Source organism: Strix aluco, chromosome 4 (genome assembly GCF_031877795.1).
Source record: "Strix aluco isolate bStrAlu1 chromosome 4, bStrAlu1.hap1, whole genome shotgun sequence".
Taxonomy (NCBI): Eukaryota; Metazoa; Chordata; class Aves; order Strigiformes; family Strigidae; genus Strix; species Strix aluco.
The window spans coordinates 90,590,971-90,608,522 of record NC_133934.1 but is presented as its reverse complement, the minus strand read 5'-3'; the positions used below and the strand labels follow the sequence as shown (position 1 = coordinate 90,608,522).

Below are 17,552 nucleotides of genomic sequence, written 5' to 3'. Positions count from 1 at the left end.
ATGACCCCTTCTTATTCTTATTTCCCCCTGTATCTCACTGCTTGCAATAGATGCCTTTGTAAGGCTCCTGAGTGTAGAAACTTGTCTCTTATTTCCCCTGAGTACTTTTAAGGCAAGTTGAGGGGGAAGGGGATGGGGACAGGACCTAGTGTGCCCCTCGATGCTGGTTACAGTTAGTGAGGAAAGAATATTGCAGTATACCAGAAGACCATGAGAAGAAACACATGGTCCTGCTCTATTCTAATGGGTATCTGGACACAAAAAGGAGTATAAATTCTTACTAGATTCCTTGAGTCATCCAAAGTTAATCTAAAAAAAAAATCAACAACAGATGTTTACAAGGTTGTTGATTTCATTTCTGCAAACAATGTAACTTATTTTTGCAAGGATAGTCTAATATTGGTGGTTTTCTTTAACAATAGTTTTATGATAATATGAAAGACACGACAGTATCAAAGGTCTAATGTGTCATAAGCAGTTACAGTCATCTAATTCGCACAACTATTTTTGTAACACTTCTTTTTGTGAAGGTCTGTTGTCATTTAGGTATATAGTATGCCATTTTGCTTTTTATGATGCAGTACTTAAAATCACAGTTCATACAGGTCATGTAAGAAAGAGTAGTTCAGAGCCAAGTCTCAATGTCAAAAAGATATTCAAATACAACTAGCATTACAGTTTTGAGTTGTCTGAAATGTTAGTTTGATGTAGGATTTTTAACCCATCTGTTGTCTTTAGATTATGGATATATTCTAAAAGCTACAGCCAGTTAATTCAGTGTTTATCCTTTTAGTTCATATCCTTTTCCTATATACTTTCCTTCTCCCTTTGCCAGTAATGACTATTGTGAAGACTGCAGCATCTTTACGTTTCTGAAGCTTGTAGTTCTAGGCCTTTTCCAACTGTCCAGCAGTTTGGGCAATGCTTGAGTCAAAATACTGCTGTATTGTTCAGATGAAATAATGGTGTCTGTCTTTCTGTAAGATAGGCCTGGAAACATCTCAGTGATACTAAACAAGAGCTGGGCTTTCTAAAGTTGAAATAAAGTGATAAGAAAAAACATACAAAAATTCAGTCTTCACACTTCCAAATTTATGAAAGTTACTTCGTGTTGTACATACTAGTGATGTGGTTTTTGTAATGCTTGACATGGTCAAATGTGTTTTATTTGTTGCTTATGCACATCCACTATGTTTCAACAAAATGTGTTTGCTTTAACATAGTGTCTCCTTTAGGTTTTGGAAAGTTCAAAAAATGTTATTTTATTCAGTAGTAGCTCACTGCTCTTTGAAAAGCATCTGTTACACTGGTAGAAAATCAGCCTTAGTGGAAGAGTTTGCTTCAGATATGCAGTATTTTATAGACAACCACAAAACAAAAAAACGCCCACACCCACAAAAAACAACCAAAAAAACCCACCCCCAAACCATAAAACAAACAAAAAACCCAATGAACACACTAACAAACAAAACCAAAATCATCCCAAAAGGGTAGTGCTGTTTACATACCCTAAGGTTTTATCAGGCCAACATGGCTGCTGTTTCCTTACCCCCTCTTGAGTTTCAGTGAGAGGCATAGCTCATGCTTCTGTTTCTGTTGTACCCATGTACATGCTATGTGCTTTTGTTAGTCTTATTACTACAAGGTCACCTGAAAAACAAGGTGAAGTGAGATGTAAGGATTTTTTTTCTTCCTGATTTCCTTTGAGTCATCTGGATTGTTATATGTCGAACAATAGCTTCCAAATTTTGATATATCTTGCATTTTCTATCAGATATTTAACTGCCTGAACTCTTCCTAACTCAGATTATCCTTGGTCTTAAAGTTCTTGTTTGCCCTTGGCACAGTTAAAATTTGCGATACCGTATTTCTTGCAGTAGTGTGCCTTCTAAAGTGATGGGTTAATGCAGGGCAGCCATTTTACAGCCTGAGTCTGCAGCTTATCCTTGTGCTAGGCAGCCTCTGGGCAGCTTCACGGGAGGAGGGTAGGTTACATTGTGTGTTTGTTAGTACGTCTTCAGCTGCTACCCCATAAGAAGATTAAACTCTTACGCAAATCTCTTAAAGGCAGTTTATGATGAAGGGTGGTGAGTCTCTTCAGTCATGAACTATCCCAGAAGCATCAGAGTAGTTTGGATTTAACACACAAAGTGTTCTGCACAACTCTCAGAGGCCTCGTGAATTATTTACTTTTCATAATACCATCTCTGAATTTGTCTCCCGTCACAGAGGCAGGAGGTTATTGTTTAGAACATGCTGTGTGTAATCTGAACGCTTGGTTCTGGCAGTGTGAAAGCTTTTGCTCCGTTTGCGGGTATTGAAATACTGTTTGTTTTCAGTCCTCTGCAAGCTCCACCTAAGGAGGGTGGTGGATTGGAGACAGAGTGTTCAAATGCTGCTGGAACAGGTGAGACAGTGACATGCCAGTGACTGGAATATTGTCAGTATGGCTTTCTGCGTGCTTCCCTTTTCTTTTGAATCTCTTTGAATTTGGGCAAAAGTTGGAGTACATAAAGAATTGTTTCTTGTGTATACTAATTTTGGTCCCAGCGAAATGTTCCATGGAATCTTTTTAATGTTGCCTATACAGCCCATGTTGTCAGCTCTTGCAAAATTTGGAATTTTATCAGCACTTAGGCATACAGTTCCACAAGGTTTTCCTGTGTTTTCTTTTTTATGAGAAGCTCTCTGTTTATGTTTTGTGTTCTTAAACATGTATGGTTGCCAAACATAGGGGTTCATTAGGACTTTAGAAACTTTTCAAAAATCTCACTTGAGTCTTTCTGAAAGCAGGTACATAAAGGGGAGTTCTGAAGGGACAACCTATGTGTGAGCTAGAGCTATTGTTAATGTTGGTTTTTTCACCTCCTTTCCTGCAGGTTCATGTGTTCTCAGTTACCTAACCAGGTATTGAAGAGCATCAGTATCATTGACAGCCCTGGCATTCTCTCTGGAGAGAAGCAGCGCATCAGCAGAGGTGAGCTGCAGGGCTTGGAAATAACAGAGCTTGCTATTTTTGCTATACTGGACAAGTCATCATCCTAATCTGTTGGGGGCCTGTTTTAGTGGTGATGTGTGCCAAACTTTCTTGCTACAAGGCCTATTAAACCCATGTTTTAAAGCTGGATGTAGGGTTTGGAATTTTTCTCTTGAAAACTGGTTGGGTTGGGATTTCTGTTGTCCTGGTGCTATGGCTGCAAATGGCTATGGTTGCATGGTCTGACAAATTAGTGCTTTGACGCCTCTGAGAAAAAGCCTTATTTCCATCATTTTAATTGCTCTCCACAAAGTAATAATGTCTAGACTACTATATATGCTATTGAAGTTCATGAATGAAGAAATATTTCATAATAGCTATAGCTCTTCAAGCTGGTCATGTTTTAAAACTGAGGGGGTTGGGCTATAAATAAGGTGCTTTTATTGTAGGCACAGCTGCTAGTGTTGCTTCTTAAGGTTGCTCAGTCATGCCCTAATATAATTTTCAGTCAAAAGAGTTAAGGTAGCAGGAGGAAGAGGGAATGGTAATATTTTTAATAAAATGAAAATTCTACAAAGAACTGAATCCTGTTTTTTTTAAGAAACTAGCCTGTCTTTGAGAAAATATTAAAACATCATAATGTAAATAACTTTCTTCCTTGCTTCTTTCAGCTGCATTTAAGTTCGTGTCAGAGATTTCTGTGGAGTTATAAATGGTAGTGATCCAGTGTGTGGCTTATGCTGCCGTCCGTTTTCAGACCTTCTCTTAAGAAATGGAAACATCTGTTTCATGTCTGTGGGAGGGGAAATAATCAGTTCTTTAACATGTTACACTTGGAATTTTTCGAGGAAATCCTGGAATAAGCACAATATATGGCAGCTGTGCAACCATAGTCTTGTCCTTTAATTGCACTAATATAACAAGAGATTAATTTAGGACTGTAATCTAAACTATGCTTGCTTAGTAAACGGGTCTACTAGATGTTTCTGGATTCTTTAAGTGACAGTGTGGGTTGTTTTGTCCTCTCTATTGCTCATAGTCATGTTAAAGCGTTCATCATGGGGAGAGCTGTGTTTTCCTGTATGTGATATATTGGTGAACTAGTAGAGATGAACAGCACGAGTGCTACATCTGCACAAGCAAAGGCTTGAATATTGTGAAACAAGATGAGTAAAGCAAATACTGTGTGTTGGCACTCTTATTTCTAGGCAGAAATAACCAAGTGTATAACTAATGATCTTTAATCCTGAAAAACCCTCTCATAAAATGTCCACAAAATGTTTCAGTCTCAGTTTACACAGAGTCTGATAAAATCAAAGCTGGTCTTAAATCTCCTACTTCTGCTTCTCCATTGTTTATTCCAGCTACCTTTTTCCTCCACCAAGAAAAGTTAGGCGCATCTTTCTCCCTCTCTAGGGAAAATGATGCTTGGCAGCATTCAAGTATCTGTTATCACTTTCATAACGGTATGGAAGTGAACATGAAATAAGCAGAAAACTAAAGCATCATATTAATATGCCACTGAAAAAGTGAGCAATTGTGTGACAAAATTCAACACCATTAGGGATTGCTGTGGAAGTCCCAGACTTCATGTGTGGGACAGAGCTGTGTTTCACTCCAGATAATGTTTCACTGGTAGTCCTGTGTTGCTTGAATGACCACGGCTCTTCACTGCCATCTAGAATTGCTCTTGTGACTTAACAAAACATATGACTGTTCCCTTATCATTCAGAAACTCCGTTTCTTGATGGCATGTGCCTTATCGATTGTTTTTATGGCCTAGCTGGCCTGCCCTTTGATATGGTAAACTTTCACCTAAGTTGACAGTGCTCAGTGATAGCCTCAAACTCTTACCTGTTTCACAGGCTTTAACTTGACTAGTTTGCATTTCATGAATCGGGGGGTTTTTTATGTGTTATGGGTTGTCTTGAGTACATAACTTGGCATAGTTCTTTTGTCACAAATGTAGTCCTCCTGTATGCTGTTTAGCTTTAACCAGTGTGGCTGTACCATAAATAAGGTTTTGGGAGTCAGCTTTAGAGCACTGTTCTCTCTGTGCCCCAGGCTTGCAGGGCAAGTGCTGCCAAGGTTTAAGGTTTCATATACTTAGGCACTGGTGTACGTGAAGTACCTACAAGTCACTGTGTGGACCCTATTGCATGTACCTATTACATGCTCTTATGATTAGGCAATACCGTGCTCAACCATGTCTGAAATACTGCATAGTCAGATACATTTCCTGTATATGACTTTTGTGCTGCTTATGCAGTTTCCATACGGGTGGTTTTGTGGAGTACAAACTTGACTTGTCCTGTGGTGCTGCACAATGCGAGGCCTGTCTGACCTGCTTCCTGAAGGAGTCAGACTGACTTCAACGTATTTATGCTATAAGTCTAATTCAGCATGTTTTGAAGTTTGAGCTGCTTAGGTTACTTTATAAATCACTGTGTGCAAATGTAAGCAGGATTCTACAAGATGTTTTATGCTGTCCGTAGTTGTGTGTCTGTCAGAGAAGGTTCTGTTTGTACACCTTCAGACCAACAAAGGTTTTTTTCCCACAAACTGTGTGTTGTTACCCCTTTAATTCACTGGCTGCTTCTCACTGAAAAAGGTTGCAGCTAGTGTGCTTCACTATGGGAACTGCCATTTCCTTTCAATGTGAAGGTGATTATAGACTTAAACATAGGGATGCTTTTCTGTGCTTGCCAGGAAAGCTCTGGATATACAGGGTGATTCTTCAGAATTTCTTTCCTGATAGTTTCACAACTTCATATTTCAAAATTTTATAATTCAGCAAATTTTTTTAAGCTTTTGGTTTCTTTCTATTTCTCTCAAACTTTTGTTTCTTATGAATCTTGCTGTGATTCTCTAAATAATATATACAAAATGAGATTTTTCATAATTCAGTAATGGAATATGTCATTTAATAACACCTGATAAGTATTTTTAGATGCTTTCTGTTCTGCACATTGCTGGTGTCTGTTCATATCTGAGTTTTTAAATTACCTTTCTAGAAGTTCAGTTTGTTTCTAATGTCAGTGAGCATCAGCTTTTCTTATCGGTGATGTTTTAATGTGTTTGATGGAAGAATAACGTTACAGGACCTCAGTGTAAAACCCTCACTCTTTGCTGTTGGTGTTTTCCATCTTCCCGTGAGCTACTGCTTAACTATTTACCTATAAATTGATGTAACACCTGCATAGTGATAGAATTTGGCAGGTATCACTAGGAGTAAGGTGAAGCCTTCAGAGACCAAGAAAGCAATCAAATGTTAACTTTCAGTTTTAAAATGCAGGAAAACAGTAAAGGGACTATGTAAAAATAAAGGATATGCACTATTTCCCAGTATGTTTTATTTATAACTCTGGAAAACATCCAGGCCATGGATGGAGCTGATCACTTTCTAAAGGGTCAAAAATATACACAGAGTGCAACATTCAAAGCTGTCTCTCTTGACGCAGCTTTCCAGCTCCTCTTGTCAGCAAGAGGATGTGCCAGAGCCTTCCTGCCTGTCAGATCAGGGGCTGCCTAAGTGACTGGATGGGAATGTGCAGATGTGTGCCAGCATTGTCCCCGGTCAGAAAGTGCCCATCCCTGTGCTGCTTCTGCAGCATCACTGGTGACGTTCACAAAGCCTGTGTCAGACAGAAATGTGCGTATGGTCTGCAAGACTTGGAAGGAAGAAGGAGAGGAGGAAGGAGAAGCAATGTCTGGCGGGGTGTGGGGAGGAACTGCTTTTAGGAAGAGGGGGGGCTTGGTTCATGATCGAGTGGCATGAAGGCAAGGGTTTCAAGAAGTACAGCGAAAGAGCTCACAGGAGTACAGAGGATATTGGTTAGCTTGCATTTTTACAACTGGAGTTACTTAAATACGGGTAATTTTCTCAGTTCAATCTGGCTTGTGAAAACGTAGTCATGGATTAAGTAAGGTGACGTGTATGTAGTTGCAGCATTGTGTCAGGCTTTGCCTTGCAGTGAGACGCTGTACATTCTCTTTAGGATCAGTCCATGGACAGTAAGTGCAGTAAGAGTGTTAACCAGGAGTGCTGGTCTGAGACAGGCTTTCATTAACATAACTGCAAACCTCCACCCCAGACAGCAAAAGTGCATCTTTCCATGTGGGACTGAGCTCTGTTTGAAAGACTGTGAAGTTCAGATGCTCACCTGTGGCAAAGCATTAGAAGAGCAGCAGATTGGGTAGGGTGGGAAAGGCTGCACTTGTTCACATCCAAATTGTGTGTTGTAGCCTTGGTTGTGTGGTATTTAGACAGCAATGGCAGGAGGGATGGCTCCAGCATTCTGCCCACCCCTGATTCATCTTGTAGGTGGGTAGTACTGTTCTCTAAGTTTGGAGGCTCCTCACTGCAGCATTCATCTGAGAGGCACCTCTCTTCTGCTGTGCCAGTAGTGCCAGCCCCAGGAGTGGAAGAACTGGACACTCTGCCCGTCTGTGCTCACAGAGGATGGGTGGAGCCCAACAAGCCTCCCTAATTGTTTTCTAAATTGCAAAAGCTTTGGGAGATGCCATTAGGGCAAGTTGGAAATTATCTATCACGGGCCAGTAAGGGAAAGCCTACTGCTTGTTTAAATCTTTATTACAAACTGGCACAGAAAATTGACCCACGCTCATACTGCACGATTGCGCAGCTGTATCTTTGAGTGTGGCTGGTGGCTGTCATGCACGGGCCTGGCACTTTGCCCTGTGCTAGTAACACATGAGAGCTCATGATCATTCCTCGCATCAGTGTTTCCAGAGCTGGTAACCATGTGCAGTTTCTCTCCAGTTTTTTCATCTCTTCCGCATTGTTTCATTTTGTTCTCCTCTGTGTGGTCTCTGCTCAGCCTGTTACTGATGCCCAACAGTTATGCCTTTGTTGGAGGCACCAGCTTGCTCCCTCCCTGCAGCTCGGGATGAACTCAAGAGCTCTGCAGTGCTGCTGGTGGGTTGCTGCTCTCCTCTGTCCCCTAGCTGGGTACAAGGGTGACTTGGGACTTCTAATATGCAAGTACATGATGTACCTGGTAAGACACAGATCCTCAGGCTGGATGTAATTGCTGACATCACTCATTGGGAACAAACCTTTGAAGAAAGAGCAATGGTAGAGCAGCAGGAGGCTGAGAAGTGTCTACACTAAATTTTTTTGGTCAAGTTTTCCAAACTGGTCAGTGTTGACCTCGTACTGTTAAACTTTGAAAGCCCTAATCCACACATGTACTGTATGTGACAGGATCCTAAGAGTGTTGTGTCTCAGCACTGAAATATTTAGCTATATATCACTTCTTTGTAGTTCAGATATACTCCAATGTGTAATCACTGAATTTGTATCTAAAATAGGTTCACTTCTAATGACAAGTTTTTATTAAAAATAATAGATTTTTTCAGATTTTTTTGAGGTCTTTTTCTTAGCCATTTTCAATAAGTGGACTATTCGACTATTCTTTCTTAAAGCAAATGGTTCATTAATATTTAATCCCTATTTGAAATAAATTTATTGCTAGTTAACATACACTTGTGCCTGCACAGTTGTCTTTACAGTTCAAAATCCATCAAATGTGTGGTGGGAATGTATATATTTCACAAGCCTTAAGTCACCTTCTCACATTCATTTGTGGGAAACTTAATGGAATTTAACATGCTCCATTTTGCAATTTTATGTATTTCATTTCAAGCCTATTTCCTTCTACGTGAATGAAATCAGAACAGGTTATTGCATAGCTCAGATTTGTGCACCGTTTCAACTACGTCATGACATGCAAGTGACATACAAGATCTCCCTTTCCTGCTAAATTTTTATAACGATAAATTATACATACTGGTTTTGATTAGTTTGTTAGTGTAAAGTGAAAAGAGTTCTCTTCCAGCTGTGTTTTGTGCAGCTTTCCTCCTTGCTGCACCTTTCATCTCGCATTCAGCCCTCCAGGAACTGGTCACAGGAGAGAAGTATGAAAGCGCCAGAGCAGTATTATCTGGAAAGGGGCTGGATTTTGCATTCCTTACGAAGTAATCCTTTCAGTGGGAAAGATTATGTTGGCTTTTTTTTTGTATAGCTGGTTAGTGAGTCTGACCTGCATCCTTTTGGATCCTAATAACATCTTTTTAACATAACCCTCTTCTTTCAGTTTGATGTGTCCGTGTTGGATTTTTAGTGATGTTTTGTGGTCTTTTTTTTTGGGAGGGTGGTGGGGCAGGGAAGATAGGTAACTGGGGACATTTTGTCACTATTAACTAGAATTTCTGGATTTCATTTCATATGTTATTTGCAATTTTTAAATAAAATATTTAAGACTGAGTTATTTCCTGTGTTGCTAAACATGCACAAGTATTCTCCATGACAAATCTGGCATTCCCCATTTTTTCCTATTACTTTCATGTATGTTGGCCCTAGTTATGTTCTACTGGAAAGCAAAAAAAGCTGATTTGCTTTTGGGTTCCCTGTTAAAAGACCAACAACCTGAAGGTATAATGAGTAATGACTTAACTGAACCATCATTGTTTTAAGAAAAGCTAAGCAACTTAACAATGTCCCCATACCCTTTTATTTATACAGTTTAAAACGTACTAGGAAGAATGAGGAGTGGTGAAGAGGCTTTTTCTTGTTTCTGGATCAGCTGTATGAAGTGTTTGGATAATTGGCTCACATATTGAGTAGTCTAAGTGGGTTTTCTTTGCTGGGGCATTTGAGGTTTAAAGGCTTATCTTGCACAGTTGAGAAATGACTGAAGACACCCTGGAGGGCTCACTGGTGGTAACTGAGCTTTCTTTGCTGTTGGCATTTAAATATATGCTGCTGGGAGTGAAGCTGTTGATTCAGTTGGGGTTACTTTATACCAGTCCTTGCATTTTGACTGCTCCCTCTTTTAGCTCTGATTTGTTTCTGAGAGGAAGAGGAGGGGTGGAATGTGAGCTCCCAGCTCATACCTTACTGTTCCTTACTCAAACAAGATGAGTCACATCCACACCAAGCTCAATGCCACATCACTAGTGGTTACTCTCTGCGGGTTAAATGTGTCACTTGTGAATAAGTAGTTCCTGATACTATTTGTTGGGTGGATTAGGTACCGGCTGCACTCATAAAAGTGTTCAGACAGGTGCTATGAATAGGCTTTCCTTTAGAACATCAAAAAGTTTGTTTCAGATGATCAGAAAGGTCACTGCTCATGTTCTGTAACCTGTCACGTCCCCAAAGCCATCAGCAACGCAGGCACATTACTCTGAGTCTGCTGTGGGAGAAGTAACAGCAACTGTTGCAATGAGATGAGTTTGGAAATGGTTTTAAAATACAAATATGTTTGGTTGCTGACTTACGCTGGAGTGCTGCACTTGTGCTGTTTTCCTTGTCAGTACAGATAGGCAGTGCTACCAAAGTGGTCAGTGTTACCAGTGATGGAGAGCTTGTGGTAAGAGCCCCACAGACCTCCTTAGCTTGGGCACTCTGCTGGAGCCAAAACTCCTGGGAGGAGGCAAACATAGGTGTGAGATGGTAACTCACAGCAGCACAAAAGATAGTGATGTAAGAGAGGGATGAGAAGGTTGAGGGAAGGGGAGTGAGAAAAACAAAAGGTGGTAATAGTGAGACCAGTCTAAGAAATGTAGGATACAGTTGTCCTGACCTCATCATCCACAGACACTCTCCTCCGGGTGGCCCATCTCTTCCCCCAGGTAGATGCTGTGATCCCCTTGTTCCCTGTCCCCAGCCCTGCTTTCTCTGAGACTCACTTTTCTGACTGGTAGGGCTGTAATAGTGTATTCTTCCTTCAGGCTATGACTTCTGCCAAGTCCTCCAGTGGTTTGCTGAGAGGGTCGACCGCATCATCCTCCTTTTTGATGCCCATAAGCTGGATATATCTGATGAGTTTTCGGAGGCTATTAAGTCATTCCGGGGCCAGGATGACAAGATTCGAGTGGTGCTTAATAAGGCTGACCAAGTGGATACACAGCAGCTGATGAGGGTCTACGGTGCACTCATGTGGTCCCTGGGAAAGGTGATCAACACTCCAGAGGTGCTGCGGGTCTACATTGGCTCCTTCTGGGCCCATCCTCTCCGAAACACAGAGAATCGAAAACTGTTTGAAGCAGAGGCACAGGATCTTTTCAAGGATATCCAGAGTCTCCCACAAAAGGCTGCTGTGCGGAAACTCAATGATCTCATTAAAAGGGCAAGACTTGCAAAGGTAAGAAAAGATAAGAAAACTACGTCAATTGAATGAGCAGTCTCTTCTGTCTCTCTCATTGTGTCCTTTCTCACCCTTCCCAGTCTTTTTCTGTACATATAAACTGTGTGTTTTTCAGCAAATGGGTTGAATTGTCAGTTTTTCAAGGAAGAGGTAGCCACTCAGGATATATAAATAAGTAGGAGGAAATCGAGACTTGTACTGGGATGCTTCCCTAACTTTAGAGAAGGGTTTTGATGATTTTTAGGCTGTTAAAGCTATTGTTTGCTTGGAAGGGGAGTGAATTTTTTTTACATTGTGCAGTGAGGTAATCTTAATGTTAGTTTTTAGAGATAAACCACTCTTTTTTTTCTTTTTTATTTTTTTTTTAAACAATAGCTGGTATGTAGAGAACACCATAAAAAGTGAGGGGGAGCAAAAAACCACAACGTTTCATATGCTTTTTTGCATATTCACATGCCACCTTCCATACTCTTTTTTGCATATTAATGCCTTAATGCACACTGTCAATCAGCTGCTGTGAAAAAACACTTTGACTAAATGCATTTATGTTGCACCCTGGCATACAAGACTGATTAAAAGCCTCACTCTCGGTGAAGCACAGGTACTGATGAATTGGAGAGGTGCTTCTGCATTAGATTGAAACTCTTGAGCCTCTCAGATTACATCTTCTTCATTCCCAGTCAGAAAGACACTTGGGTGATACAGACTTTGTGTCATCATATCCAGAAAAACCCATCTCTCGTTATCCAGGAACATGAGTTATGTGCCCCCCTGTAGGCAGCCCCTGTCACCATTCCCCTTGGTTTTGGCTCTGGAGGAGTGCATGCACTGTGTGCAACTCACAGTCGCTAACTAGTGTGTGCAGGCAGGGTGTGTGTGTCAGTGCTGTGGCTGTCTACAGCTGACTGTTGAAAACCTGTTTAAAACCTGTTTAATGTTTTTGATAGGTCTTTAGTTATCTTTGAGTGGATGTCACTTTAAAGCTTTGTGAATTATCACCAAGTTTTAATTACCTATTCATAAAACCCTCTGGTTATATTTTACACTAATCTACAGACTCCCTGCTTAACAATACTAGCTTCATCTGTCCTTTCTTCTCACAGCCTGACTAGAATAAGCTTGCTTTGCAGTCTGAAATATTTCTATGCCTGTTTCTCTGATTCTGCAGAGAGTTTCTTTTACTGTAGCACTGCAACTGCTGTTAGAATAATAGTTAAAAGCACTGCCAAGCTTCTTCTTGTTTTGAAAAGCTCAAGAACAAAATGAAAATTGGTGATTACGATTTGTCATTTGGAAAATTGGAAAAGAAGGAAAACTAACCTCAGAAATACTTGGGTACTTGGGGAGAAAGCTAGTGGTACCAGACAGAAATTCTAGTTTCCTATGCAGTTATCAGACAGAATGTGAATTGAGTTAATGAAGTTGTCTTGGAACACATTTTCATGTGGACTTTAAGCAAAAATGAAGAGGACTGGCAGTTACATTGATATAAGAATAGTTGTTTGGGGATGTATACCACTTCCTATGTTGGTGTAATTAACTTTCTGTATATAATGACACACTTAAAGCTTTTTTTTTTGTGGCCTGAGCTTTACGTAGCAGTTGTTTCTTTGAAAATTCCATTTAAAATCACATTCCTGACTATGTTGTGTTAAAAGTTATGATCTCAATTATTTTTGTGAATGTTGTTGGCAGCTTTTTGCTTTCGTTAGTTACAATCATTTTGGAAGTGGAAAAGTGTCAGATGAATTGTCTTTAGGTGTTTCTATGTAATGTAAAATAAAAATGGATAAAGGTAAATACAAAATATAATGCTCATAGGGCCTGCTGATTAGACAGCTATGGAAGGGGACTAAACTGTTTATCTGCAGGAAAGCAGCAATGTAATCTTTCCAGTGTCGTCATTCTGTCTTCCAGACTGACCTTAAAGTACTGACACTCAAAAATAATTTTTTACAGCATTACATTTTTTGGTCCTATTTCTATGCCCCTCTGTTCTTAATCTCTTCTAAAACATGTATAGTAACTAAAAACAAAAGCAAACTGTCAACTTGCTGCCAAATTTGGGCATTAGGCTTTTTTCTCTTTTTTAAGTCCTGTGACTCACTATCCAATTTTGAGGATGGGAACTGTTCTTATCTACAAGAAACACACGTGCATGCTGGCAGACCTTAGACCGCTTAGCATACGCATGTGAAACTGTTAGTGCTTGTGAACTATAAACATACTTTTCTGGTTTTGCTAGAAGTATTATTTTAAACATAAGATCCATAAAATTACTTACAATTATTTATAAATTCCCTTGAGTGAAGTGGAATGTCCTTGTTGAATCAGTTCTATCATTCTGGAGAAATAATCATATCTACCCTATTAGAAGATGTCATGGGTTTATGCAGAAACCCTTCTTATTTATGCTCTTTATTTTCTTTCTCCTCTGTAGAAATCTAAATTTATCTGCAATTAAAATGCATGCACTCCTCTTAAATATGAGGAAGTGATGTTGTGTGAAAGCTGTGATCTTAAGACGTACAAATAAAAACTGGTAACACTATTGTTCTTTAAAAACAAAGAGATTTTTTTTTTCCCCAGTTTCCAGTAAGCTTCCTAAATAAGTAAGGAAAGTAGGAGCACTTCCCCTGTACAGATTGTGTAAGATTTGTACAGAACACTATAAAGGCACGTTCTGGCATGTTTTGGTAGGTATTCAGTATTATACTTACACCACATCTACGTAATCACTTTTTTGCTACTGATGCGTTTTTGTGGTAGTCTGTCTTACCCCAGTCTTCAAAATTTCAGCTTTTTACTGCTCAACAGTTTGATAGACATCTGTGGTTTTTTCAGTGTGTGAGAAAATTGTAAGTAACCTCTGTTTTGGGAACAGCTTCATCCATTTTTAATGAAGAAGGACCTGAGTTCTGTAAAGATTTATCCTGTTGCGGAGGTCATTTGACTTCAGCGGTCAGAGTCAGACCTTAGGAAAGTGGTTTGATTACGTTAAGTTGACAGATGTTCATTGCTTCTAAAATAAAGCTGCCCTTGCACTTCCCTCTCACGTACAGAATGAGTATCAGTGTCCACAAAACAAACTGGATAAGTGAACTGACCTCAGTTAAGAAGCGCAGCCACCGTGTCTGTCCTGAACCAGATCACTTGCTGTGTGGCCAAGCAGATCCTTTTGGTGGTGAAAGGTGGTGGGAGGGTGGTGAAGGGGAAGAGATGAATGGTTCAGGGTAAGGGTGGAAGGAGGGTGCATGGGCAGGATGGATGTTTTGATGGCAGTGCTGGATTATCTTGATCATGGCAGATGGGAAACTGTTAAGAGTTCTGTAAGTATCAATGTGTTTTTTAGGACTTGTCATCCTAAATTAATGTCTTTCCTTATTTGCTGGAAAGGCTCTACTTTTCTCCCTAAGGCCTTGCAAGGCAGCCATGACATGCTGTTCTTACACTGACTGTTTTGTCATCCTCTGGTGGCTGCGTAAGTATAGACTATAGGTACTCCTCTGGGAGTAAACAGGTAGGAATGCAGTGTCGCTTCAGCTGGATAGCCCTGCCACTTAGCATACTTGGATTACTTGAGGCATTATTCCATTGCTTTCTGCAATAATTGGCAAAGCAAATGGAGTTAGAGATCTCTACTGCTGAGACAGATGGACCTGTGTGGCTGGTGCTCTGTATGATCCATGCATGTAGTGTCAGGACGTGGTTTCGGGGCCTTGCTTTTTCTCTCACTGTTGGTACTGACAGAATGCTGTACCATGCTTCTCCTTAAACTGCAGGTGTGTATCTATATTTCTTTTAAATGTGTTTGCTTTTTCTCTGCCCCTCAAAGGAATGCTGAAAGCAGCAAAAGCAAGTTGATAAGCATGATGTTCCAGAAACAATTGGTGATAATATCTTATCCTTGAGCTGACACAAGGCAACGTTATTTCTGTTTCTTTTTATGACCTGAGTGAAGAACACTAATGTTAAGTGTAGATAAACATTAGTCTTGATTTCAGTTTTGCTTCTTCTTAGGTTCACGCTTATATCATCAGCTATCTGAAAAAAGAAATGCCCTCTGTATTTGGAAAAGAGAATAAGAAGAAGGAACTGATCAGCAGATTACCAGAGATCTACATCCTGCTGCAAAGGGAATACCAAATCTCAGCAGGGGACTTCCCTGAAGTCAGCAAAATGCAGGTAAGATGATAGATTACAGTTCCACTCTAATAATACTAACTTTGCAACAGGATCGCCATATTGGAAAAGGTAGGACAGAGCATTATAGTTTAGGGTCTTCAGCAGTAGCGCAGCTGAAGTGACAATCAGTCATGTGTCATGGGGTTAGCATGACTTGGAAGCAGTGCAGAACAGAAAAAATTAGTTGCTTAGTGTACATCCACTGATACAGGACTATAGAAATTGCCATAAGGAATCAGACCACCTGTCCTTTTAGTCAATATTTGGTGTCTCATGGCAGATAGCACTAAAGGTTTTGTACAAATAAAATGGCAGTGGACACTTATGGATGTTGTGGTTTTAACCCCAGCTGCCAATTCAGCACCACACAGCTGCTTGCTCACTTCCCCTCACAGTGGGATGGGGGAGAGAATTGGGGGGGAAAAAAAAGTGTAAAACTTGTGGGTTGGGATGAAGACAGTTTAATAGGACAGAAAAGGAAGGGAAAATAATAATAATAATAGAATATACAAAACAAGTGATGCACAATACAGTTGCTCACCACCTGCTGACCAACACCCAGGCAATCCCTGAGCTGTGGTGACCCCCAGACAACTCCCTCAGTTTATATACTGGGCATGATGTCATATGGCATGGAATACCCCTTTGGCTTGTTTGGGTCAGCTGTCCTGGCTGTGTCCCCTCCTAACCTCTGCTGGCAGGGCAGTATGAGAAACTGAAGAGTCCTCGCCTTAGTATAAACACTGCTCAGCAACAACTAAAACATTGGTTATCAACACTATTCTCATCTGAAATCGGAAACAGCACTATACCAGCTACTAGGAAGAAAATGAACTTTATTCCATCTGAAACCAGAATAGGTTAAGCTGGTTCTTGTTTTGTGTCCTAAATGTGGGTATTTATATTGCTTTTGTAATGCTGTCATATACTTGTGTAGGTCAAGATATCCTTAGTCACATATTATTAGTTTTTACCCTACTCTGGTTTTGCTCTTACTGATACTGTTTGCCAGTGAGCAATAAAGGCAATGTGTGGTCTGAAAAGTTCAACTTAAAACCGATCTCTTCTGAAAATGGTGCCTTTCATTTTTCTCCTGTCTTTCTGAGTGTGTATTTCATGAAGGTAGAAGTTCTGAATTTGTACTCTTATTGTTAATTTTTAAATGCCTTTTGTCTCTTGTTTCTCTTTTGAACTTTATGCAATCTACCAACTTTCTGTCACTTTTCTCACCTTTTTACTTCTGTCCTGAGATTTGAGGTGAGTTGTTTAGAGAGTACCCTAGGGAAGAACAGCTAATGTTGTGTTAGCAATACTTGTCAATTTATTCCTCAAGCCTCAATTTGCAACTTTTGGATCTCAGATCATAAGCTGCTTAAATGGCCTTTGAATTAGAAAATAATTCAGCTTGGAAGCTGAAGAACATGAGATCAGGAGCCTGCAGTTTGGTCTGACCATGGGCTGGTGATGGGTATGATGGAGGAGATTTTCCAGATTGACACTTGTGTATCATTCTGACAACTTATGTGGTACACTTTCACTGCTAATCGTAAAGAGTGATGACTGGCTCATTAACCTATCTATAGGGATGCACAAATTTCTTTTGTGAACTGAAATATTTAGCTTGGGAATCAATTATTGGCATGAGGCGGTCAATTATAGATGAAGCACAATATCTTATTTCAGCTAGGTTTTCACAGGCAGGATTGTTGGAAGGGTTTAATGAGTTAGGCTTTAAAAGGGAGTTGTGTGGAAAAAGTTGTCTCTTTCTTCCCTTGCCACTTTTGTTGGTGGTGTGAAATGAGAGAATGAGAAGTGATCACTTGTCAGTTTGAACAGTGAAACAAAATTTGAATGGAACTTTATCAAACTAATAGTGCATGTCGCTATGCCTCAGCAGCAGATGGCAGCAAATACATACATCAGAGATCAGTCACTTCTGTAATGAGGAGCAAAATTGGGAGAAAATAAAATTGTGCCAAAACAGATAGCAGGTTTGACCTTTGCTTTCTAAGATTTATTGCATATCATAAATTTATATTGATCAGTTGCTGTAAATCAGGTGATTGTGTATAAATGTCACCTGATGGCTGTTGGTTGGTGATTTTCCTCTAAGAAATCGAAAGTTCACTGTACATGGGCAAAGCCACTTGCCTGTGCTTCAGTTTTCTTGGGTTTGTATCATTATGGTTCTGATATGTATGAGAGCAGCTCCCTGA

General features: G+C 40.0%; 1 protein-coding gene across 1 annotated transcript in view; it reads left to right on the top strand.

Annotated features, from left to right (window-relative positions):
- EHD4 (EH domain containing 4) overlaps window positions 1-17,552 on the top strand; it is a 33,952-nt gene that overhangs the window by 11,028 nt on the left and 5,372 nt on the right. The window contains exons 3-5 of the mRNA XM_074824178.1: window positions 2,880-2,977; window positions 10,736-11,148; window positions 15,172-15,336. Of these exons, the coding sequence (XP_074680279.1) occupies window positions 2,880-2,977; window positions 10,736-11,148; window positions 15,172-15,336 (676 nt within the window). The remainder of the gene's footprint in view (window positions 1-2,879; window positions 2,978-10,735; window positions 11,149-15,171; window positions 15,337-17,552) is intronic.